Here is a 25,815-nt window from a genome sequence, read left to right on the forward strand (position 1 = left end):
GCTTTGTAACGACTATATTAACGCCCTTTGTGTTCTTTGGAAACTGGATGGCAATATTGCACGCTGGAAGCAAATTATGAACTGAAAAATATAAACAGTTTTGTTCAAGTCATTATGACAGGTGCCTTATGGGGGATAATTTCTTTTTAATTAATGATTCCTACTATTCCAGGAGCCTGAAATCTATTTAGGTTGAGAGACTGTAAGTATCTTAAGAGTGAATATTGATATCTTTAAGTAATAGTTATTATTTCAAGTTATTCCTACCCTCTGGTAGGGAATCTAAGGCCTAGAGTGATTAAAGAATTTGTCCAAAGGCATATAACTCGTAAGTGGCACCTCACTGCGTCCTAGCGCTGGTCTTTCTGATTGCAGAGACTGTGAACTTCAGCACTGTGCTACAGCACGATGCACACTTAATTCTTAAATGCCTTGGGCAGACAGTTGCTCTGCATGTTCAGTTAAGATGAAAATATCATATGGTCTTTTAAAATCGTAACAACAAAGGCTATTCAAGCATTGAATTATGGAGATTGTAATGAACTTTCTTCATTTGGGAGAAACTATAGAGCTTTTCAAATGATAGGTTATAACAGCCCAAAGAATTTTAGAATTACTTAGTTAATAGGGTCTCTTGTTGGCAAGCATGCTTTCGAGATCTGTGCATCTCCCAGAAGATGATAAGTACTCATTAGAAACTTGTTTAAGAAATTTGGTCTACTCCCCAGAACAGTGAACAATGAGGATATTTTCTGAACTCTTCTGAAAAATTATTGCTAATTATAGGAAATTAAGTGCAAATAGTACTGACATAGTTATTAGCACCATAAATTTGATGGACCTCCCCAAAAAGAGAGCTATAAATTACAAAAAATAATGGTTATGAAAATGAATAAGGCCTGTCACCATATACCATAGCTGTATGTTCTTATAAAAATACATTGTGAGTTACCAAATTAGAGGACTTGGTGGAATCTAAGAAAGTTGATCTCATAGAAGTGGAAAGTAGAATAATGGTTACCAGGGACTGGGGTGGGTGAGGAGATGTTGGTCCACAGACACAAAATCTCAGTTAGACAGGAGGAATGAAGTCATGAGATCTATTGTACAACATGGCAACTATAGTTAGTAATATGTTGTATTCTTTGAAAGTGTTAAGAGAGTAGATGTAAAGTGTTTTCACCACAACAATAACTATGTGAGGTAATGCACATGTTAATTAGCCAGATTTAGTTACTCTACAATGCAGATATACTTCAAAACATCATCTTATACACAGCATTACATGCAATTTTATCTGTCAATGTAAAAAAACAAAATTAAAAAAAATTGGAGGATCTGACCTCCAGAGTCTTTTAATTTTATTACTGTGCTTTTAGCAATTATATATATAATATTTATATCCTATAATGAAATATATACTTCCATAAAAGATTTTAAATAAATGCTGTGATTCTATAGGTAAGCCACCATGAAGTATTTCATAGCTCTAAATATGTTCAAAGGAGGCTTGTGGTTATTGACATCAGCCACATGCTAAGGAGAGTAGAGCAGATGTCTCATGGGATGATGCAATGAAGCCTAAGCTCTTGCTGGTTACTTGGGCTTCTTTCTGCTCTTTCTTCTCCCCAAAATAAGATGCCAGTATGCAGACTTTAAAACTACTAACTATGCGTCTACTATAGGGTGGGACATTTTTATATTAAAATGTTATCTGAGGGTTTTAAAGGTTAGGAAGGAAAATGGTGCACATGCTGATTGTCTGTTGACAGGTTTCTAGATCCTGGGTATTGCACAAGGTCCGGGCAGCAGTGTGGCTAAGGAGGGCTTCCAGTGCTCTCGTGTCTGGTAGAGGACAGGAGAGATGTGAGGGTTCCTGGGCTCTTGGAGCAAATGTGACAAAGAGTTGAAATGGAACTACAGTGAGCTGATAGAAGTCGAGGGACTCACAGAGCTCCATGGGAGAAGGGGTCTGGAAAAATGGTATTTTAAGAGACAGATCCCAAGGAATTGCTGGCCAAGTGACCAAGGTTCCAGCAGAAACAGAAGTTTGTTTGTCCAAGAGGAGGTTAAATAAAAGGGCTTAGCTGTAGCCTGAAGGGTTGGAGTAGAGAGCAGAAGCCAGAGAAGACACGGCTTTAAAGATCAGGCCCTGAAAGCAGGTCTCCCTCTGAAAAGAGATTGAAAGCTACCCTCCTATCTTTGCACTAGGCTAATGAAATTTTGCTGTAATGCTTAAAAGCAAGGATTCTATACTCAGACTACCTGGGTTTGAATCCTGGCTTTACCACTAGTTGGGTGACATTTGTAAATCATGCAATAGCTGTGTGTCCCAGGAAAATAGAGAAAATAGTGCCTACCTCATAGGGCTGTTGTCAGGATGAATTGAGTCAATGTAGGTTTTATAACCCTACAACAGTGCCTAACAAGGGGTTAATTTCAATTCATGACAGGTATAATAATAATAATAATCACATATACCAGCCACATTATCATCATTCTTCCTAATTTTCCTAAGCAGAGGACTTCAGGCAATGGCATTGAGCATGTGGTGCGCAGTGCTGCTCAAGCCAGCTTTTAGTTGCTGAGCTCTTTCTTCAAACAAAATTAAAGAATTAGAACATAAAAAGCCCAGGTGCTCTGGTAGAACTGATTGGTGCCTGAAGCACTCCCTGTCCTCTTCCTCTCTTGACTCCCGGGGAAATCCCTAGGCCACCACTGTGGAGCACATTTGGAAAACTACTGATGCAATGGAAAGGATCCAAGACCCAGAATCAAAGACCTGGAATGGGGTCCTATCTGCCACTTACAGGCTGTGTGACCTTCACCTGTTTAGTATCCTCCCTGGGCCCTCAGGTTCTTGATCTGTATACTGTAAGAGTTAGACTAGTACTAATAATTGTTCAGTGGTTTTCTAACTCTGCTCCCTCCAAGCCTAGGAATTCCAGAGAAGTGCACCAGGCAAATTTGGAGAAGGGGTGATGAGGAGCGTGCTGGATGAGGAGAAGGAACCCCACAACTTCAAAAGCCAGGGATCCTCTGTTTTATATATTGGAATTTCATATTTGTTTGAAGAATGAGTACCACTGCTAAAGACATTGTGACTAGATCATCGGTTTCAGTTAGTCTACTGTTCCTCAGAAATTTACAGAATTTCTTTATTGCACCAAAGTAGCAGAAGTAAGAATATGAATGACAGCAACAAATACTAAGTATGAGGAATCTGAGTGATAGGGAAAAACAGTGTGGGTATTCACAAGGCACTGTGGAGTGCCCAAGCATTTCAGTATCTCTAATATCCAGAGAAAAGGGGGAACCTCTGTTACATGAATCTTAGTTTGACAATTTGACTCATCATGTTCATGGGAGTATAGGCTGGCAAAATGATAACAACGCTTGTGGGCCACCAAAAATATATTACATACTTACCGCCAGAAGACAACCAAACCGAACAATTATTTAAACACTGTATGTTGTAGGACTTTTCTTGGTGGTTAGTGATTTCAGAAAATATGTCCCTTCCAAAGCAGATGTCAGATTAAAATTCTACATTTATGATTGCTGTGTTGTTATTAGAAGTTTCTGTGAACTCAGACACTCTTGGCTTGATTGATTTGAACAATGTATTTGTTACTGTGTTCCCTGGGGACATGAAACCTGCACTGATTAGTGACTCTGTAGGCCACGCTTGTGGCTTGGACTGGCCCTGTGTTTAGTCCTTCTCATTTTCGGCTTGCTGAAAGCCAAGGAAAATCTATAAACATATGTGAATATATAGAGAGAATGCTGGCATCTGGTTATATGTTATTCCGATAACGATTCACATGCAACAAGAGCTGACTTCCCTTATAGGTTTCACATATGGTGTGAGTTGAAGGCCACCCAATGATCTTTCTCTCCAATTATATACTCCCTTCCACTATTCAAAACTCTCACTATTGTGCCATTGTGTGTGTGTGTTTTCAGGCATAATACTTTCACAGTTTCACTGCTAAAATATGTTAGCTTGGAGCAGCATCATCCATTAACACTTTGGCATGGATTGGTTTATCTGTTTACTTTCGAAGAATTGGGTCCTGGGGGACTGTCACTAGGGGGTAGTAACAATTCCGTCAGGACGGAATTCAGGATGGTCTGCAGCAGGGAGAGGGAAGGTTCATCCACATGGGGGCCAGAGCAAGGAATGCTGGGAGCCAGGAAGCCCTACTGGGCCTGGCAAAGGAAAAGATGTGGACTGAAGGGTGCACACATCGAGGGGAAATTCAGAGGCCTCTCGTGAGCTAGCACAGTGCCTTGTACATCATCCGTCTTCAGCAGATGATGGCTGAGTCAAATTATTTCTGCCCTAGGGTGGTTTTGGCTAAAACTCAAGTCAAGATTTAACATTAATTTTTTTTATTAAAAAGATTTTGTATGGCTTACTTTCTAAAATCAAGTTTCTTAAAGAGACATGATTTTCTGCTTTAAATTTGTTTAAATAATACATTTTGTGCCAGAAAAATTCTTTTTAAGGGAGAACACTTCATGTATAAAGCATAAATAATTCTTCCTTTAATAAAACATTTCCTATTATAGCCATTGACGAACACATCTGCTGCAAGAATGTTATTTTTTTCTCCCATCCATGTGCGCAGCTCTGATTAGAAGAGGTAAAAGATGCACATCTCCTTTAAATGTTGAATTGCCTTCAGATGGATGTATTTTATTATGACAGATTTTGTTATTATGAAAGCTTTGAATAGCCCTCTTTTCTTGAAAATACTTTTTAAAAATACAACTCTCTGTCTCAACCCTCTGTGTGTTATGGGTGACTATTGATTTCAGAGGAAAGTACCTTGAGTGCATCTTTCTCTAGTACTAATATCAATATTGCTTCACAAAAAATTTTATATCAAGGTCTCCTGAGGAAGAAATTTTAATAAGCATCCTTTCCATACTTTTTCTTCTATCCAGGCTTTATTCATATCTGCTATTTTCTGAATAAGCCCACAAATACTACAGTATCTTTAAAAAGTAAAACCAGAAGACAATTCTCAACCCAGGCGCCTTGAGCCTTTGCTCTATTGTCCATTTATATCACTGTTCAGATGTACTCATTTTTAAAAATCATATCCATACAATAAAGTTTAAGAATAAGGTTTTTTTAAAAAAAAGTTTAACAAGTACATTATCACCAAAGATATTATAAGATTTGAATTAACATCTTGCTATTTATTTCCAGGGCTACAGCAACACACAGGGGCCAGGTTATTTTCAAGGATGCTTTAGCCCAGCAGTTGTGTGAACAAGGAGGTAAGAGTCATATTGGATTTGTTCATGTTGAGTATGTCCAAATTATTTATGGTAGATCCTATGTTCTATGTAGAAAGTAAGCATTTCATTATAGTCACTTGCTCATGATGGTTTAAAAATTGAAATATTGACCCCTTCATAATCTTAATAATTATTTATTTAGCAATTATTGATAAAGGTCTATAGACTTCTCAAAATACTGTGAGCAAACCAAACCAAAAGAATTTATCTTATTTTCATAATTTTTTTCTAGCAAATTACCTTTAGTTATCCTAGAAATACAAATTTTAGTAGTGATTTTAAAATTCTACAAAAATTCATCTGCTTAATTTACCACTTAAATTTTTCATCAACTTTGTTGAAAATGTTTCTGATTATTGCTTTTAATATTTGATCATGTTTTACACGATCATTTGCGTAGTGTCTATGGTCACGTTTCAACTATGTGCACTATTAATTTCAGACTTCTGGATAGAAATTGTATCAGTTTAGATTAAATTTTACACAATAATAGATATATATTATGGGGTCTTAAGAAACTTGAAGTGATTTCTGGTTTTTGGCTACCACATTCATACCCAGACTCATCCATACCAGACTCTCACTCACACATGCACACATAAACACACCACAGCGAAAAGGTAAAAACCGGGATCCTTTCTCCCATGCAAATTTGTTTCTCCTACCCCTTGAATTTCCACCCAAATTTGTATCTGCATGGTAGATGCTACCCTTGAGAGACTGAGCTGCTCAAGTATAGGGACTATGCCTTAAGGATCTTTGGTTCCCCAGAAGCTGGCATAGCGCCTGGTATATAACAGCCTTCCAAAAATGTTGGTAGATGAAATACAGGTTTGTCCTGCCCATGCATACATTCCTTGATTTGAGCATCTTGACAAAAAACATTTGATGTTAATCTTTGTAAATGTCGTGCCATTTTCAGTGGTCATCATAGGCATATCATTAATTTTTGTTTAGAATGATATTTTGGGGGAATTTGTTAGCTTAAGAATTGCATTATTTAAAGGAAATTTATACTAATTATCTCTTTGCTAATGAAAATCTAGTGGGATTAAGAGAAAGAAATAGGAAAAATTATATTGGTTTTTGAAAGGCCTAGGAAAGTGTCATTTATTATTATATACATCACAATATTGCTTTAATGTGATGTTTAATGATTATTAGTGGCAAACTTCTGATTGATTACATACATAATTCTTAAATCAGAAAACTCCATTCTAATTATAATTTCAAACATATTATCAGTATTATTGGGTTAAACAGATTTTTATTCCGTGGCTTTTGAGAATGCAAATATTAAAACGTGCCTTTGTAGGTAGGCTTGAAAATTCTATCATAATATAAATCTTTTCTCAGACTATGAAAACGTTCATATTATTGAAAATGGAGAACACCATATATCAGTGACTATTAATATCCTGAAAAATGCACAGTGTCAGAAAAAGATATGTCTAATTTTATTAATGTTTACCAATTGTCTAAAAACTGATTTCTTTTAAGCCTTGAATTTTTGAGTCTTTCTATTCTAAATGAATTATTCTCATTGAGTTCATTTAAAATGAAAAGCAAAAGCCAAGAGAAACCAGTGGGGAAAAAATTTTCAACCAGTGGAAAAAAAAAATGCCTTCTGTAGTAGTATTGCATGCGAATATGATTTACATGATGGTAGGTGTGGATGTTATTAAAAATGCTGTACAGCCCAGGACCAGAAGAAAAACAATGAGCTTTTCAACAGTACCTAATTCATTGAAATTGTATCAGTCCATCAAAGATAAGGTGAAAAAGAATACAAACAAAAGTGATGGCTTACTGCTGTTAGGAAATAATAAGGAAAATAATTGGTGCTATAAACTATATATTTATTTTGTACCTTTCTACTTTTAATTAAAACATTAATTATCTCCTCAAATAAAATAATTTTAACATGTAATGTTTTTATGTATTGGATGAGGAATATCTAACATATTTAGTAGAGGAAAAAAATTAAATCACTATCACAGCACAGTGCCTCAATTATAACATATTCAATAGGTTTGTTGATTTTAATTAAATTAAACAATTCAAACAAAGAAAATTTTGTTTGTGGAGTTTGGGAACAGCTATTATCATAAGACTATTGCTGGCGAAACATATTGAAAAAGTAAAAGGATTAGAAAATATACTAATTATGTCTTAGTCTGTGATCTTGATCCCTTTCCTTACAAAACATTCATTGCAAGACTTTATTCTGCAAACATGTATCCACCACCTGGGAGACCTCCCTGCTAGCTCACTGTGCTAAATACTGATATGAAAGTGGAAAGGACCCATTTCCTGTTCTTGAGGAACTCACAGGCTAGGATGTAAGTGACAGATCAGTGGATCACAGAGGTAGCTAAGTTTGCCTGGGGGTGTTAGGAAGGGCATTTCAGGGAGCTGGAGAGGAGATTCCATCTATCTCCTTCCCATTCCCACTGACCCATCTTAGATCAGGCACCATCACCTCCTGTGGGAATTGCTTAATAGCCTGCTTTGTAGTTTCTCTGCTCTCATTTTCATGGTGCCTATACAGAGCTGCAATAATGAGCTTTCTAAAATGGAAATATGATTCTATCATTTCCCTCCTTAAAACCCTTCAGTATCTCAATTGGAAGCAAAAGTTTATCTTCAGAGTAAAATCCATACTGTTTATCACAACATACAAGGAAAATCCTTTGCAGTCTGCCTTCAGTCTGCCTCCCCCACCTCAATTCTTGCCATCCTCTCATTTTCACCTTCAAATTCCCTGAATGCATATCACTCTGACTCCCCAGTGTTCTCTGCACCCAGTTTTCTTTGCCTAGACTACCCTTTTACATCTTTTGGTTCTAACTCAGACTCTCAGATCCTGCTTGGGTATTACTTCCTCCAGGAAAAAAACATCTCTGATCCCCTCTGCCTCCCCCGCAAGCTGGTCAGGCAACTCTCGTACATAACTCTCCATACACAATGCTCAAGGCACAGTAATAATATAAATGGGAACTCTCAACTATTACATTGCCAGAAACCACTCTAAGCACTTTACAAACATTAACTCATTTAATCTTTATAGCAACACTCTGGGAATAAAAAAACATTATTATCTACATTTTAAAGATGAGGAAACAAAGGCACAGTGAGAGTAACTTGAGCATTCATTCATTCAACAACTGTTAATATTTATCGCATATTATAATAAGAACATTATCACAATGCCTTGCCTGCTGTTAGTTACAAGCTCGTTGAGGGTAGGGATAGTGCTTCTTACTGCAGAATCTCTAAAGCGTCTCACAATATCTGGAGCACAGTATGCACCAGTGTTTATTGAATGAATAAGTGAACAGTTGAAGTATACAATGGTCTGATAGAGGTGCCAAAGAGAAAGCTACCCAGAAATTTATTACAGCTAAGCCATGAGGCCCAGAAGGGTAAGTGGAGCAGATCATAAAGCCCCTGTTACACGCTCAGGGACTTAAACATCATTCTGTAGGCAGTGGGAGACAGGTGAGTGATGGGAACAATTTATGTTTGAGAAAGAAAATGTAATGGGGTTTGGGGGTGGAATTCATTGCAGGGGTTAGGAAGCTAAGGGGGTCCTACAGTAGGTTGGAGGCTGGAAAGAAAGGTATGTTAGAGAGACCTAAGAAGGGGGAGGGGGAGTGAGGGCAGGGAGGGGATCCAGGGCAACTCTGGTTTCTGCCCCGGGTGACCCAGCAGATGGTGATGCCAAGAACAGAGAGAGTAACTTGAGCATGCATTCATTCATTTGAAGAAATGAAGAAATGTTAGAGGTGTTTGGAAGAGGCTCTCCACAGACGGGGGTGGTGAGGGCGATTTGAGAGCCCCCGGCATGTTGGTGCTGGGGAGGCCATGTGTTCGCCCAGAGAGTGGTTGAGCAGGAAGGGAAGACGAGGGGACTCTGGAGAAGAGGCAGCTTCAGAGTGGGGGGGGAGCTCAGGGAAGAACTGTCGCCACAGTAGAGGAGTTCAATAGGAACAGCTGCTTCCAAGAGAATGGAGCGGATGAAATGTGGAGACGGGCCTTGGAATTTTGCAGTTAGAAGGGTGTTGGCAATTTGGCTATAAATGAGGGTGGTTTTCAGAGAGGCCGGACCACCTGAGGCAGCCTTGCAGTGGGGAAGGCTTCTTGCTCAAGCTTTGGAGTCAAGGGAAGACAGATGATTGTGAGATGAGAAGTAAATGTGAGGCAGAGTTTAAAGTTGAGGCTTTGAAAAAATCTAGGATTAAAGGGAAGGAGAGAGAGAGGGCAACCAGAGGGGAAAGCAGGCTCAGGGGAAGGATGGGTTCTCTCTCTCTCTCTCTCTCTCAGAGCATAGGCGTCCAATGCCTTGCAGCCCAACACCACTAGGAACACACCTATAGTTGAACAGGTTGGGTTTGGTGCCTGTTCCAGTGTAGGAGAAGGCACACCATGAAAAGCCATGGGCATCTCAATAAGAGGATGTAACACAAGGAATTACTCTAAGATTTGGGCTGTATTTGGCAATTTGAGCTCAGGTTTACGGAAGTAGGGCTTTGCTCCAGATTGGATACAATCAGGCAGCTCTATGGTTATATCTCAAATCCATCTGTAGGAAGGACTAGAGTGAGGCTTTGGTAAAGAAGCAGCAGTCACTCCTACTAGCCAGGAGAGGGGAACATTTGTGACTTGGCCAGTGTTAAAGTTGCATCTGTGTTCAGACACGGTTAAGAAATAGATGTGTTTTTAGCTTGATCTATCACCATCACAGAGTAGCCTTGTCGAGGGTGGTGTTCTGTGATATTGTTTATGTTCAACAGGACAACACCAAGGCCCAGCTGGGATTGCCAGGCCGGCTCCTGGATGTCAGAGGCAAATTTTCTCTTAATTGAGGCTGAGGAAAGAATGCCGGTGGGCAGTGATTTACTTTTGGATGTTAGACTTTACAAGGGCCTTGAAAGCACAGAGAAATGGATTCTCTTATTTGTGCTGCTGTAACAGATTACCGCAGACTGAGTAATTTATAAAGAACAGAAATTTGTTTTCTCACTGTCCTGGAGGCTGGGAAGTTCAAGATCAAGGTGCTGGCAGATTGGGTTGTCTGTTGAGGGCTGCTTTCAGCTTCCAAGAGGGGGAATGCTGTGTCCTCACGTACATTGCAAAATGTATGTACCATCATATTAAAAACGTGAAAATTGTTCATGGATTTCCATTTGAACTCTAGTGAGTCCCCTTAATGCTCTTGGAACACACAGACCAGGTTTAGGGATTTTTACATCTCTACCTTGAATTCTGGGGTTCTAAGCAAGTGTAAACTTCTCTCCAGATGAGTTCTGCCGACATGTCACAAGGCAGACAAGGAGCCAGAGTTTTTTCATCTCTGATCCAGGGCTAGGGGGTGGGAAGGAGTGCCAGGCTGTATATTCTCAATTGTCTTGAAGTGGAAGATGCTTAGGTTCATTCATTAGCAGTAAGAAATAAAGAACTGAAATTATTCAACAGTTAGTACTCAACAGGGATTATTGAGTGCCTATCACGGGCCAGGTTCTGTTCTAGGCTAGGTCTTGGGATATGTCAATGAACAGAGCAAAGATCCCTGCTGTCATGGAGCCCACATTCCAGTGGAGAGAAGACAGACAAAAAATACGAGACATAATAAATGAGTAAATGTGGTATCACCTTAGAGGGTGGCAGGTGGCAAGTGTTATGGGGGAAAAAAAAACCTCTTGGGTAAGAGCATGCAGTTGGGTGGAGGGGGAAGAGGCAGATGGCAAGTTTAAATGGGGTGGCAGGTCTGTCAGGTAGACCTCACTGACAAGGTGACATCAGAGCAGAGATCAAGAGTCTGGTAAAGGAGTTAGCTAAGTAACTATCTGGGAGATTGTCCAAAATGTCACTAAGTGATTTTAAGGTTAAGCATGGTATAGTGTTTGGTGAGGTACTGTTAGAGATTCTTTATTCTTTAATAGAGGCAATTTCAGGATAGACTAGAAACTTGAAAGGAACTAGGAGAAGTCAGTTTTTTGGAGAAATTATTATTGAACAATCTAAAGAGAGCTGCACACCTAATATATATTTCTCTGAATCACAGAGAAATTACTGCTGAAAATATTAATATGAGTGTGGCATATATAGACTGAGAATAAGAAATAATATTTGAATTTATGCTATAATCATGATTCTGTGGGTTTCTTATCCATGGATTAGCGAAGAAGCCAAGAAAGTTAACTTGATGCAACATACACTACTCACAAGTTGCAGGCCTAGAATCCAAATCTCTGGACTCATAGCCCGGTGTTGATTCCCTTATGCCCAGTAGATTCTTAAATTAAAAAATTAAACATTAAAAATCCTCAGGAACCACAACCTCAATAAACAAGGTCATCACTACTGCCTAAGTTCCCCAAAAGACCAGGAGAGAATGCAGTCTCTTTGGAACCCTCATAAATCCACACGATTAAGGCAAAAGTGATGTGAGCGTGTTAGCGTGGCAGCTGCGGGTCTGGCAGTGTGCACAAACCACGGCCGAGGAAGGGCAGGGAGAATAAAGGTGTGTGTGTGTATACACACTGGCCTGTGGGCTTCTTGGCATCCCTTCTTCAAACACACACATTGATTATTTAGCAAGGCCAGATGGCAGGCTTAGCGGCCTGGCCCAACAGCAGTCGTGCCCTGTAGTGCCCCCAAAGGGTGCATGCCATTTAGAAACCACCCTGGAATTCTCTGTTGTTGGGTTGATGGAAGTGGCTATGACCAAAGGCAAATGTTTCATGTCAGGAGGAAAGAGGTCAGGCTTACAGCTGGTGCAGAAAACCTTGGCCGCTTTCTGCCAGACGCAGCCGTTTTTCTGCTGTTCGTCTCCCTCAGAGCAGTCCGTGGTGGAAAGGGTGGGTATGTTCTCTGAGAGCTGCTGGATCATGGTGGTAGGCAGTGCATAGACTTCATTCAGACCCCAAACTCTGAAATTTTTAAATCATTGATATTAAGGATTGGTGAAAGTTTTCTTAATGTCTGAGATGGAGCGCAGTGCAAGGGAAAGTTTAATAAGCAAAGCCATAAAGTGAATGGGGTGTTTAACCTCCTTAGTTGTTTTCTGGCACTTTAAGGGTAACTTTTATACCCAAATATTATAGAAACTGTAGATCAGACATAACAAAATCTTCTCTTGGCTATTCTCTTGGTTATTCAATAGCTTATATTACTAAATGTCTTTCGAATACCCTTAATAGTCAAAATTGGGTTTTACCATACCTACTTTAATTGTTGAAAAGAAAAATAAATAATTATGTGCTTCACTTGAATTTGCCCAGTGTTAAACATTTGCTAGTCAAAGACATCTGTGTTCCCCATGGCTATTTTGTAGCTTCAATTTCAGTTTAGCTGTTAACAACTCCTGTTCATGACATCCTCAGGCTTTGTAACTTATAAACAAAGAGAACTGAATTAAGAGGCTCAGGGAAAACCATCCAGGAACCCCCAGACTTGCTTCAAGGTCTCGAAAACTACCGAACAGAGGAAGGAACTAAAGCCCTCCTGGGGCTAGGGCAGGCAAAAAGTGTCCCTAAGTGGTCCTGAAGACAGACAGATTTAGGGGAATGACAAAGAGCTGACTCACATGGCCGTGGTAAAATTTCTTGCTCCTGGCTCTGGGTGAGTCTGATTACTCTTTTAATTTCCTAAAGAATGGTGTTTTGGACTGGTGCTATTTATTCCAAGGTGATTGAACATAGATTTAAACAGCCTTCTTTTCAGTTCTGAGGGCTATATACATTCCCACCTGACAGCTTTATCTAGTCCAAAGTCAAAACACCAAGATTTATGCCTGAGAAGAATTTTACATTGAGTTCTTTTGGATGCCCATATGAGTACTCTTTCTACTCATGCTGCTATATAATCTGCTTGATTCCTCCACATTTTGAAGGACAGAGCACTTGGACCTACATAATTACTTGGGGAAGGGGAGCAAAGCTGTCATAAACATACATAACTCACAACTTTATTTTGGCTTGTGAAATATTACTTCATCCAATTTACTAATCCGACCTTATTTTTAATGTACATGTGAAAATTCAGTTGTTTCATATAATAATTAATATAGATTTTCACAATTGAGTTTGTAAGAGTTGGAAGCCATTAATATTAATTAACACATATTGTGCTGTGTCCCCAGTGGACATATATAAAACATTGTACAGGACCCATGAGAGGTGTGTAGCAATATACAGCAGTCTCATATCCTGTTCTTAAAGAGCATATTATGTAGGTATACTAGTACAAACCCAGAAGAGAAAAAAGAGATTTATAGAAAAACATAAACTCAGTGGAATGGCATTCCTCCCATCTCCTCTGAGGCCTTGTTCCAACAATTTTGCTCTCATTTTCTCATAGTTTTCAACATCTTCCTTGTCAGTGGCCACTTCTTCCTCGGTGCTTAAACCTGCCGAAGCCACTACTACTTTGACTGTGACCCCTCTGACCATGATAATCCCTCGTGCTCCAGCTTCCTGAAAGAGCAGTGCGTGCTCCAGGGCTTCCCTCCTAACCCTGCATCTGGCCTCTACCGCCAACCACCATCATCCTCGAAGTCACCAGTTAACTACCAAGGTGCCAACCAATCTAAAGGGCTCCGTCCTCACCCTGTGTGACTGCCCTGCCCTTTCTCAGTTTCCTTAATGAGCTCCTCCTCTTCCCACGTTGTACATTCTGGGGTTGGCAGTGATTCTGTCCTTGGGCTTCTTTTCATATTTTTACACTGTCACTGGTGATCTGACTCACACCTATGATTTTCATCGTAACTCTCCGTTTTCTTGGTGCTTAGAGAGTCAATAAGGCAGAGTGGTTGAGAGCATGAAGTTTGGAGCTATGTACCCCTGGGTTTGAATTTCTGCCCTGACACTCTGTAGCTATGTAATCTTTCTGAGTCCCAATTTCCTCGTCTGTAAAATAGGGAATATGTTGGTGCTGACCTTTCGGGCCATCTCATACCATTCCCAAGAGCCTGGCACAATATTCTGTGCCCAGAAGGAACATAATGAAGTTGTGAGGATTAAATGCCATAATGAAGCATGTAGCACATAAGCACTCTATAAACACTATCATTACTGTTACTGGACACTACATTGGATGTCATTGGGTACCTTGAACTCAATGTATTCTAAACTGAACTTTACTTTCTCTGGTATCTGCATTCCTTTACTGCAGTTCTGGTCAGTGAGTTCATAATCAATCCAGACACTAAACAGAGACCTAGGTAACATATTTCTTTGCTCATTCCTTTCTGTCATCTGTACCTGTACCCACTGTGTCTAAGACCAGTTTACTCGGTCTTCCTAATATCTCTTAAACCAACTCTTTCCTTTCCAGGCCTACTGCAAGATTTTTTCATTCAGGCCTTCCACACTTCTATCAAAATGCTCCTAGACACAAATCTAGTTTCGTTACTCCCAGCCTCAAACCTTGTAACTGTCCCCCCACATTTGCTCAGTTTAGCTTGGTTTTCAAGGCCCTCTCTGATCTGTCCTCACCTCTCTCTTCAACCTCATCTCTGCATTTAGGCTGTCTGCAAACTCCCCACCCTCACCTAACACCAAACTCTCCATTTCAGCTGCAATAAGCACTTCCTTCATCAAATATGCCACCCTGACTCCCATCACTGTGGCTGGTATATGCCAATTCCTCTCCCTGGAACATCCTCCTCATTACTTCTTCCTCTGTCTAAATGATGAAATTGTGCTATTCCTTAAAGATCCAGCTCAAGCCTGTCCTCCTCCGTCATCATTATTTTTTTATCACTCTTCCACTTTATACTTGCTAACTGAATGTAGTTCTCCGAATTGCATTGTAATGCATTGACTTCTACTGCACTTTGGGCTCCGTGGTCCAGCAGAGACTGGATTGTTTTTGTATTCCCAGAACCTGGCATAGTGCCTGACACTTAGCGGGCACTCAAATATTAGTTAAGGAAATGAATGGATCCTATAAAGCACGTATACCTTTTCAAAATTGTCTAATTACTATTCTTTCTTTAATTGCCAGCCAGTCTGTACCTCCCACGCTCCCAGAAATGTTTTTCCATCTGTGTTTGGGCATCATGCACTCCTCCTCCATTGACGGGCTTTATTAGGAGCAGCCCTGGAAACGCACAGCTGGATGGGTGTTATTTGAGATGATGTTCGCTACATCGCTGTGTCCTTTTTATAAGAACCCACAGGAGAAACTTCTATCAAGTCTTTGTATCTGAAATATCTGTTACAAACTTTTTAATTCTGTAACTTTTATGGCGTGAGAAACAAACTGAAGACCTGGGGGCATGCATCTTGTACTCTCACCATGGGATGTATTATTTTTCTACCCTCATTTGTCATCATCTTTGATTTCACCACTTTATTGTCTTGTTCAGTTGTCTGCCCTTTTTTGTAAGCTGCCTTAAATCTATTTTAGAGCAAGGCAAATTGTATGATTCATCCTTAGGTATGTAAAGGAAAGTGAAAAGAAATATGAAGGAAAGTGATAGGAAGATGACATATGTACAAGTGACTAGGAAGGGAGAGAACAGAGGAGATGGTTAGAATTTTCTATTAATAACAACAGTGGTTTTAGCAGTAATGCCTTGATGTTATCAATATCCATTCAACTAATATTTTTGTAGCTACTTAGTGCCAAGCACTGTGTTTGGCCTTAGGGGTGCAGAGATAGACAAGATAGAGTCTCATAGGAACTCCGTATCTGATCAGCTCTGATTTCTACTCTGGCTTTTAAGATTGCGACTGAGATAAAGGCAGGCTACCTTTCTCTGAAAGAGATCCTTTCCCCGCCCATGGGAAATTAACTCATTTAGTTAGAGGATTGACTAAGCTTCTATGTACTTGAGGTACTAAGCAGAGTACCTCAAACTATGGGTGGCTTAAATGGCTAGAAGTTTATTTCTTAGTCATAAACCAGTGTGGCAGTAGGTGGTCCAGGGCTGGTAGGTGTCTGCTGTGCACTGCACAGAGCTTCCATACGGCAGGCCCTGCCGGCTGCTCCAGCACTCACCATCTCCTAGCAGCAGGGAGGGGCCAGGGAGGCATGCCCGTTCCTTTAGGGCATGACACAGCCCTCAATGTGATCCAGGTCACCTCTGTTCACCTCCTATGGGCAGGACTTAATTCCTTTGTCACAGGGAGCTGCAAGGGCAGCTGAGAAATAGACCTCAAACTGGGAGCTACAAGTTCAGTTAAAATAAAGAAGGGGAGAGCAGACATTGGTAAATCTCTAGGAATTTGGGCAAAAAGGTTTTTTTCTTCCTCCTCCTCCTCCTCCTCCTCTTCCTCCTCCTCTTTCTTTTGAGCCTAATGATTTTCCTTCTGACCTCTGACTGTTATTTAGAAGCCATGTGTGCTCAGGTTTCATGTATTTCCTCTCATTGGCTTCCTTCATGAACTTCATCTCTTTAAGTTCTCAAAGGTCTAGGAATTCACCAATTCACACGGTATTGTTTTGTATTCTGATTTTTCACTTAAAAGTTTTATTCATATCGTAGGCAAAGTTTTGGAAAATGTATGGATACCTCACCTCCAGAAGAGGTGAGGACATGGGCATGGTAAGATGATGAGTCATAAGTTCTAGTGTTTAATGTCCCGTAATTGACAGCACATGGTAGAATAAATCTTATCTGAAAGAGGTATCTGTCCCCCAGTCATAGGTTATAAAGATATATTTTCACTTTGCTCCTTTTCCATGTATTTTAAAATATGAAAGAAGATAAGTTGTTATGAGACACAAATCGAGGTGGAAAATGAGAGAGAGAGGGAAGAGAAAAATAATTCTTGATATTGCTGGTTCAGTGTATAATTTAGCTGTGTTTAAATATTAAGTAATTTTTTATACTGATCATAAGTATATTCCTGAACACAGGGAGAACTATTTTCACTCCAAATTTATAACATTTTTGGAAGCTTAATTATCATACTTGAAGGTCAAATCGTGTTTTATTGCAATAAAATACAAAAAGTAATAAAGAAATTATTCCTGGGGAGATGAAAGTCTAGGTTCATAGCTCATTAAATGCTAACTTCACAGACCATGTCTAATTTGTCATATTTAGCTTTGGAAGTTTAATACATTTGAATTTCAAATTAGGCAAAGAGATACCTGAGGCAAAACTACCTAGAGCCTTTGAATTTCAAAATGATTCAGGAGATATAGTTCCTGGAACATAATACTTGTATTTGTAAGAATTGACTATCACTATATATATACATATAGTGATACTATTATATATATGGATTCAAAGCCTTTTCTTGTTTAAAGCAATCAATAATATTAACACAAAGCTAATTTACTATCCCTTCAATTCATTTTTAGACACCCTTTCCTTTTTCTGCCCTGAATATTGAAATCTCTATCCTTTACACTGAGTAATTTGTTCAACAAGTTGACTGAAATGTATTAGTAGTACTATATTTTCAAGTCACATAATTACTTAAAAGGTTCTTTCCAAAATAAGTCAGTTGAAAGAAAAAACACATTTGTCAAGAGAATAACCTTTGGGGGAATTAAACGCGACCTCATTCTTTCTAATGTGCCTATTCCAGGCTGCTGTGATCTATGAGATTCTGGTGGACTCAACTTTTGAAAGAGCATAAACACAGAAATGCTTTTTAAAAAATGAAGCTTTTCTTTATTCTTAGCATGTAATTTGTCTCCTGGAAAAATTAAATTGATGATGGGAAGGATTTAGGCTTCCATTTAATATTGAGATTCCATATAATGATCCCTGTTTATAATATTTATTTTAAAAAGCTCAATAGTTTAAGCTATTAAAATGTGATTAAGAAAATTATGACTCTGAGCACCAAGATACAAATGAAATCATAGAAGCTAATATGGAATTGGAGGTGTTTGCTTCCTATTTCAGTTTACAGAGACGTTCTAACTTCCATTTCTATCTGCAGAGCTCAGCCAGTGCTCTCTTGCCTAATGCCAGTGTCATAAGGATAAATTACTCATTATAATCTATGAGATGCTCTAAATAATTGGAGATAATGAAGAAAATATATTTAGTAAATGAAATGTTATATTCACAAAGTAACTCTATATAATGACAAGCAGTACATTAGTTATGCTTAAAAGTTTGGGAAGGGAGCGATAAGTGGTTCTTACATTACAAGGAAGGTCAGGTTAATTCACACTGAGTGGAAAATAGTGAGCTTTTAAAGAAAAATTTCCATCCCATCCCACAAAATAAACTTTTTTTTAGGAAAAGACCTCCTACTCTGTGACGCTAGAACCATCATCAGCACACAGATGTGTTAACATATATGGGCTAAGTCCTTTTCATCATTTACTCAAAAATGTGCTGTTATGCACTTTTTCTACTTTGATTTTAAACAAATAAATAGTAATCTTGTTTAAAGAGACCAAGAAGCATGTTATTCCTTTGAAACTTTTGGTACTGAATTTACTGAATTGTCATGTTAGGCCCGCTCAGTCCTTGTGATGTGAATTGCTTGTCATGATATGAATTGGGTCTTTTCATGACTATTTCATATAATAATCATTCACCTCCAGTATTTTTTTGCATAATTGTCTTTACCAAATCTACATTAGTACAAAGTTCTTGTATTCGTTCAAGGCAGTTCTGGTTTCTTGTTCATGCTAGTTGACGGTGATTAATAAATCATTTCAAGAATAGCACAGCTGAATAGAAAGAAAGTTCTACAAGCAATATATTTTTTCAAACAAATTTTAAAGTACCTTCTAAAAACACTATTTCAGGTTTCTTTTATTCTCAACATATTAGCTTATTAATTTTAAAAATCTATTCCTGTCCTCTTTCCATAGTCTATGAAATCTTAGTAAAACATATACTTAATCTTCAGGTTACTTAATAGTACTCCAGCATCTAGGAAAATGCCCAGCTAAGAAAAGACTTAGAAGGTCACTAAAGCATTTCATTACTGATCTAAATCTCTGTATTCTGCCAAAACAAATAATCTGGGTAGGTCCCACTGGAGAGAAAATTTTGAGGACAAATAATTTTTAAGATACACTGCCATGAACATTAAAAGGAGTCTGGAAAAACAAATAAGTTACACATTTATGAACAATTTAGACATTCATAAGAACATTTATTTACCTGTGTAATATTAAGAAATAGAATTATGCTTGAAATTTTAAATTTCCATTTTTTTCTCACTTAACTGCTCTCAGGAGAGATTTGACTAATGAAATTAAGTAGATTTTCATTTATCAATACTTTCCTAGTAAAAATTGCTACCAATTTGTATTGATAGCTTTAAAGTTGTAAATGAGTTTGGCTTTTTCAACTAAAATGAAGTCAAAGTATGCCATGCTCTCATTATTTCTTTTTAATTTTTTATATGAAAATATGAAGGGGATGAAAATGCTTTTATTCTTAAACTTTTGCTGGAAGCAGGCTTTTGAAAAAGATGATAGCTTTTGTGAGATTCTATCATAATTCCTACATTCTGTTGGCTTGCTTTTACTTTTTTTTATTATTTCAAAATATTATGGGGGTACAAATGTTTTAGGTTACATGGATCACTTTTGTTATGCTTGAGTCAGGGTTATAAGTATGCCCATCACCCAGATAGTGTTCATTGTACCTGTTAGCTAGGCTTTCACCCATCCCCTCCTTCCCCTGCCCCCTGCTTGATTTCCACTGAGTTTTACTTCCCTCTGTGCACATGTGTGTTCATTGGTTAGTTCCCATTTAATAATGAGTACATATGGTGTTTTTCCATTATTTAGGTACTTTACTTAGGATAATGGTCTCCAGTTCCATTCAAATTGTTGCAAAAAGCCTTAATTCATCCTTCTTCATGGCTGAGTAGTATTCCATGTACCACATTTTGACAATCCACTCATGAATTGATGGGCACTTGGGTTGATTCCACATCTTTGCAATTGTGAATTGTGTTGCAATAAATATTCGAGTGCAGGTGTCTTTTTGATAAAATGACTTCCTTTGAGTAAATACCCCGTAGTGGGGTTGCTGGATTAAATCGTAGGTCTACTTTTAGTTCTTTGAGGAATCTCCATACTGTTTTCCTTTTGGATCAGATGTGTTTCCTGGAGACAGCAGGTACTTGGTTTATATTTTTTCATCCATTCGGCCAGCCTATGTCTCTTGAGTGGAACATTTAAACTGTTCATGTTGATTGATAGAATTGATATGTGGGATGCCATTCTGTTTACCCTGTTGGGTAGTACCTTACTGCTTTGTTTTACCTCTTGTGCTGTTGTTTTATATGAGCTCTGAGCTTTTGATTGTGGGTGGATTTACACTGGTGTGTGTTTATTATGCTGATCCATGTATAATGCAGCTCTGAATATTTCTTGCAGAGCAGGTCTGATCTTGAGAAATTACCTCAGTGTTTGCTTGTCTGGAAAAGTCTTTATTTCTCCTTCATATATGAAACTTAGTTTTTCAGCGTAGAAAATTCTAGGCTGGCAGTTGTTCTGTTTAAGAAGACTGGTGATGGGGCCTGAATCCCTTTGGCTTGTAAAATCTCAGTTGAGAAGTCTGTAGTTAGCCTGATTGGTTTTCTTTTGTAAGTTACTTGATGTTTTTGTCTCATGGTTTGCAGGAATTCCTCCTTCCTGTTGACTTTGGCCAGTCTGATGACACGTGTCTTGGTGATTGCCTCTTTGAGATGAATCTCCCTGGTGTTCTTTGAGCTTCTTGTACCTGGATGTCTAAATCTCTAGGAAGACCAAGGAAGTTTTCCTGAACTATTCCCTCAAATAGATTTTCCAGCCCTTGTGCATTTTCTTTTTCACTCTCAGGGATGCCTATGGTTATATTTGGCTGTTTTACATAATCCAATATTTCTTGTAGGCTTTGTTCATTCCTCTTAATTCTCTGTCCTCTTTGACAGAATTTGTCCATTTCATTTAGAAGAACTGATTTACTTTGATTCAACACATACCAGTTTCAAACTATATCTGTCCAAGTGTTATTCTTGTTTCAACCTAGTATTATTAATATTAACATGGAATTCAAAATATTGCACAAATTGAAAAGCAACTCTAAAATTATTATATTAATATCAAAAAGATATTCTTCAAATTTTTCTTGTAGTTTTTTTGCAATTTATAAAATGTTGGGAATTACAGTTAAAATCTCCTGGACATTGAGTCATGTTAGGAAATTGTATAAAATCATTATTAATTTGTGTTTTGCAAGTGTTAATTTCAACATAAATTCTCTTACTTTTCCAGCTAGTTTGCAAATAAACTCTTGCTTTCCTTGATGCTTAAAATTTAGCTTATTCATATGCATTGTGATACTGGTGTGAGGACATACATCATCATACCAGGTTTTTGTCATTTATTATTGGATAGTTGGCAAGTATTTCTTTTATGTCAAGAAAATCTGTAATTAGAGTTAACAGTTCAGTGAATCTTTGTAAAACTCTTCTATGATTTAACCAATAAGCATTGGCACAAAATATAAAATTATTTAATTTGTTGTCTTCTATTTTTTCAAGAGTTCCTTAAACTGATTATGATTCAGAGCATTTGTGTGCACATACTAAAAGATTTTCACACTGTATCTATGACACGTTCCATAGAGTCAGCTTCAAAAAGCTGTGTACAACTATTTTAATGTGTAATATGTTGATATGAAATAATGACAAATATCAGTCTTTTTTTAAAATGCTAAGTCTAGATTTTTAATCTAACATCGCTGAAGCACTGCCCATTGTGATAGAACTATTTTTTTTCATATCTAGCTGAAATTCTTCTTTGAAAGATATAAAAGCCTTAAAATATGTATTGAATTCTGGTTTTTAGATATTGAGTTGATATTTCTTCATAGATTTAGAAATCCTTTGGGGGAAAAAACCTAACCAGTCTTAATTGGGCAGTGTCCCTGATCTCCATACTCTTCCAGAGTGCCCTTTAAAAAAATGCATATTTGGGCCGGGCGCAGTGACTCACGCCTGTAATCCCAGCCCTCTGGGAGGCCAAGGCGGGCAGATCGCTCGAGATCGGGAGTTCGAGACCAGCCTGGGCGAGACCCCGTCTCTACTAAAAATAGAAATAAATTATTTGGACAACTAAAAATATACATAGAAAAAAAAATTAGCCGGGCATGGTGGTGCATGCCTGTAGTCCCAGCTACTTGGGAGGCTGAGGCAGTAGGATTGCTTAAGCCCAGGAGTTTGAGGTTGCTGTGAGCTAGGCTGATGCCACGGCACTCACTCTAGCCCGGGCAACAAAGTGAGACTCTGTCTCAAAAAAAAAAAAAAAAAAAAAATGCATATTTGAACATGCCACTCCTTTGCTCATACATGTTCAGGAGATCATCATGCTTTTATGGTAATGTCCAAATGCCTTAGCGTTCAATTTCAACTCCTCCTTATATATTCAACTTCACTCTTTCTACTATTTCCTCTTAAACTTTCATCCAGTCATGCTGAACTTGTGGCTCTCCCAAAAGGCCATTCCACTTTTACTCCAGAAAGAAGCCTCTCTCCCCTCCCCCACCTCCACCCGTTTTCCTCCTACTGTTCTTTCAAAATTCAGCAAAGAAATCATCTTCTCTGGAAACTTCTCTTGACACCTCCAGACTACCTGGATTTAGCATCCCTCCTTTGCCCTCAGCTCACCCCAGCACCCTCTGAACATGATCATAACACTTACTACCCCATATTGTAATTGTCTGCACCGGCTCCTCGAGAGCATGGACCATGCTTTTTGTCTATTTCCCTAATGCCAGGCTCAGTCCCTGGCATGTAATAGATGCTCAGAAAGGGTTTTGGCATATCCATCAACTATCTCATCACATTTATATTATGTGCTTCGAGGGATATGTCACTAAAGTTGTATAGTAAATAGCTGTCCCATGTGTAAGTGGTTCTACTCTTCATCCTAGGAGAAATCCATTACTTTTAAATAAATAGAAAGTTGGCTGTCGTATTTTAGGATGTTTATTAGCATTCTTTTCTTACTCCTAGAAAGACTAAAAAAATCTCTAGCCATTTTATTTGTTTAGTGTGACATAAGTTTTGTAACTATATTTGTGATTGTTTATTACTGGACTTTGCTTTTGTTACTAATCAGTCATCTTTCCCCTTTCCTCTCTTGGTTCAGCTCCGACAGAGGCCACTACGCACCCACATCTAGGTAAGTGTTTAAGACTCTGATATCATTAACCTTAGTACTTGATCTCCTGTTTCACTCTTCTGGCTATGTGAGCAGATGTGATAGAGGTGAGAAAAGTCTCTGTCCTCTCTGATTTGTTGATCATTCACTGAAATTAGATTAAGGCACAGATTATGCTTGAACACAGAACCTCCCGAGGGAGTAATCATGCTGCCCAGCTGGGGGCCCATGCAGGGACTTTTGCACCTGTTGGGACCCTCATCCCTGGGATCCTGTTGAGTGGGACCTTTTGTGTTCTAATGCTGAATTTTCCCCAGAGCTCCTACCTATCATAAATACTAGTGCATAGAGGCACTGGATAAGGAGCTATGAATGTGGAAGAACCGTGGTCACTTCAGATTTGAATTTTCTGCTCAAATTATTACTCAGTTGTAAAAAGAGAAACAATTTGGTTATCTCTTTAAAACTTGGAATGAGACTGTTTAAATCTGCTTTTTAAAATGGCACCATGATTTTTTCGTAGTGTCAGGTACTTAGTGGTCCACAGTTCTTAAGACAGGGTTGTGTAGTGGTTAAGAGCACAGATTCTGGAGCCAAACTGCCTGGGTTTATCTTACCTTCACCACTTGCTAGTTATATGACACTGAGCAAGTTACTTAACCTCTCTCTGCCTCAGTTTCCTCATTTGTAAAATAGAATTAATAGTAGTACCTACCTCATAGGGTTGATATGAGGATTAAAGGAACTTGCATTTGTAAAGTGTGTAGTAAATGATACAGTGGTCTTTGGAAAGAAATAAACACATGAACAAATAACCAGTGAGGCTTACCCAGTGCCTTTGTTAAGAAAAAAAGTCTCTAGAAAACAAGTGATCTCTAAGAGTTGTTTCTCATTTGTGTCAGTGAAGACCTATTTTGAAAGCAGTTTTCTACATTATACTATTTAATGAGATTGAAAAGAAACCATCCTAGCTGGTTGCAGTCTTTTCACATGTCTCTCGCTGTGGGACTTCCAGATAGGTCAGCTATTTGTCTCTTGGGCTTTTTCTTTCAGCCTATAAACCCAATTAATTTATTTTTCTCTTTGGAAAATCTGCCTTGAGAAGCTCTACTTTTATGTAATGCTACAGCTTGGGGCTCCTCTTATTTGGCAGACGAATGTAAGTGCTTCGAAGCATGCCTTCTGGCAGCCAAGGCAGGCTGGTGACCCGCAGTGGCCCGGCCAAGTCTCAGCCAGATTGGGTAACCGAGAGAGCTATACCCTGTAGGCATTGCAGGCACTGCGTCTAATCGCTCAGAGGAATCATTAAACCACTCTCATGCACAGAATACATCACAGTGTTCTCTCCAGTGTATATTCATATTCTCCCTGTTCTCGTGCCTCAGGCTTCGAGTCTGAGCATCCAGTCCCCTCAATACATGCTGATTCACTGGTTTCCATGATTCATTATGTGCCTGCCTGCTGGCATACCTGGTGTAAAGGGGGCAAGGACTGCCATAGGTGAGGATGTCACCAAAGAGAATTTGAAAGTATGCTTCCTCGTATTTGGAAGTGATTTTAATTGCCCAGTGAGTTCAGAGAATTATTAATATATTTCAGTGAGCCCCCAAAACATGAAATATCACCTTTAAAAAAACATTCTGGCTTTTTTTTTGGTTGTTAATCAGATAATATGATCTTAATTTTTCCAAAAGGCATCTGTTAGCTAGTTCAAACAAAATTGTAAAGGTCCAAAGAATTTATATTAGCTGAAACAAACTTCCTAAGAAAACTACAGGAATAAGATTAGAGGGTTGTTCACAAAGTACTAAATTAACTTTTACAACTTGAGTAGAAATAATTACCATTTCTCACACAACCTTAGAAATGAGCACACACACATTGGAGCTGCAATGAAATTGTTTTTACTTGTTCACCCTCTATTCAGTGGAAATATGTCCTATACAGTTTATGAAAATATTCTTTGCTCTTGACATGCCCAAAGTTCCTTTAGTGCTTAAAAATAGGTATTTCATATAATCTCAAGTGTATTGATAATATATTTAAAACCATGTATGGTTCCCTGGCATTCCTCCTGACTTCTAAATTGACTTTATTTGGCAATTTTAGTTACTCATATAATTTCTTTTATGTGCTTTTGAGAGAAAAAAAAGTTAACAATTTGAAACACATTAAATGAAAAATGAGTGAATACAGGGAATGAGAGAAAGCAAGCCAGGGCAAGAGGGATGGGAGGAAAGAGAAGAAAAAATGGATCAGTAAATTACAGCAATTTTAGCTAATAATAAATAGCCAAAATGTTCTATACACTTCCATGACTTAAAGGGAGTTAGACACTGAATCTGGGTGGTCTGTTGGAAGCCATGGATGAGTCTGTGCTGAAATGTGAGGGACAAGCCCTGTGTGGAC

At 38.4% G+C, this 25,815-nt stretch overlaps 1 protein-coding gene across 2 annotated transcripts in view; it reads left to right on the forward strand.

Moving 5' to 3' along the window:
• The window catches only part of RELN (reelin), a 441,212-nt gene that overhangs the window by 175,840 nt on the left and 239,557 nt on the right, over nt 1–25,815 (forward strand). For both annotated transcript variants that reach the window (XM_045564269.1, XM_045564270.1), the window contains exons 4-5: nt 5,222–5,292; nt 23,395–23,427. In XM_045564269.1, coding sequence (XP_045420225.1) covers nt 5,222–5,292; nt 23,395–23,427 — 104 coding nt within the window. The remainder of the gene's footprint in view (nt 1–5,221; nt 5,293–23,394; nt 23,428–25,815) is intronic.

Source organism: Lemur catta, chromosome 11 (assembly GCF_020740605.2).
Source record: "Lemur catta isolate mLemCat1 chromosome 11, mLemCat1.pri, whole genome shotgun sequence".
Taxonomy (NCBI): domain Eukaryota; kingdom Metazoa; phylum Chordata; class Mammalia; order Primates; family Lemuridae; genus Lemur; species Lemur catta.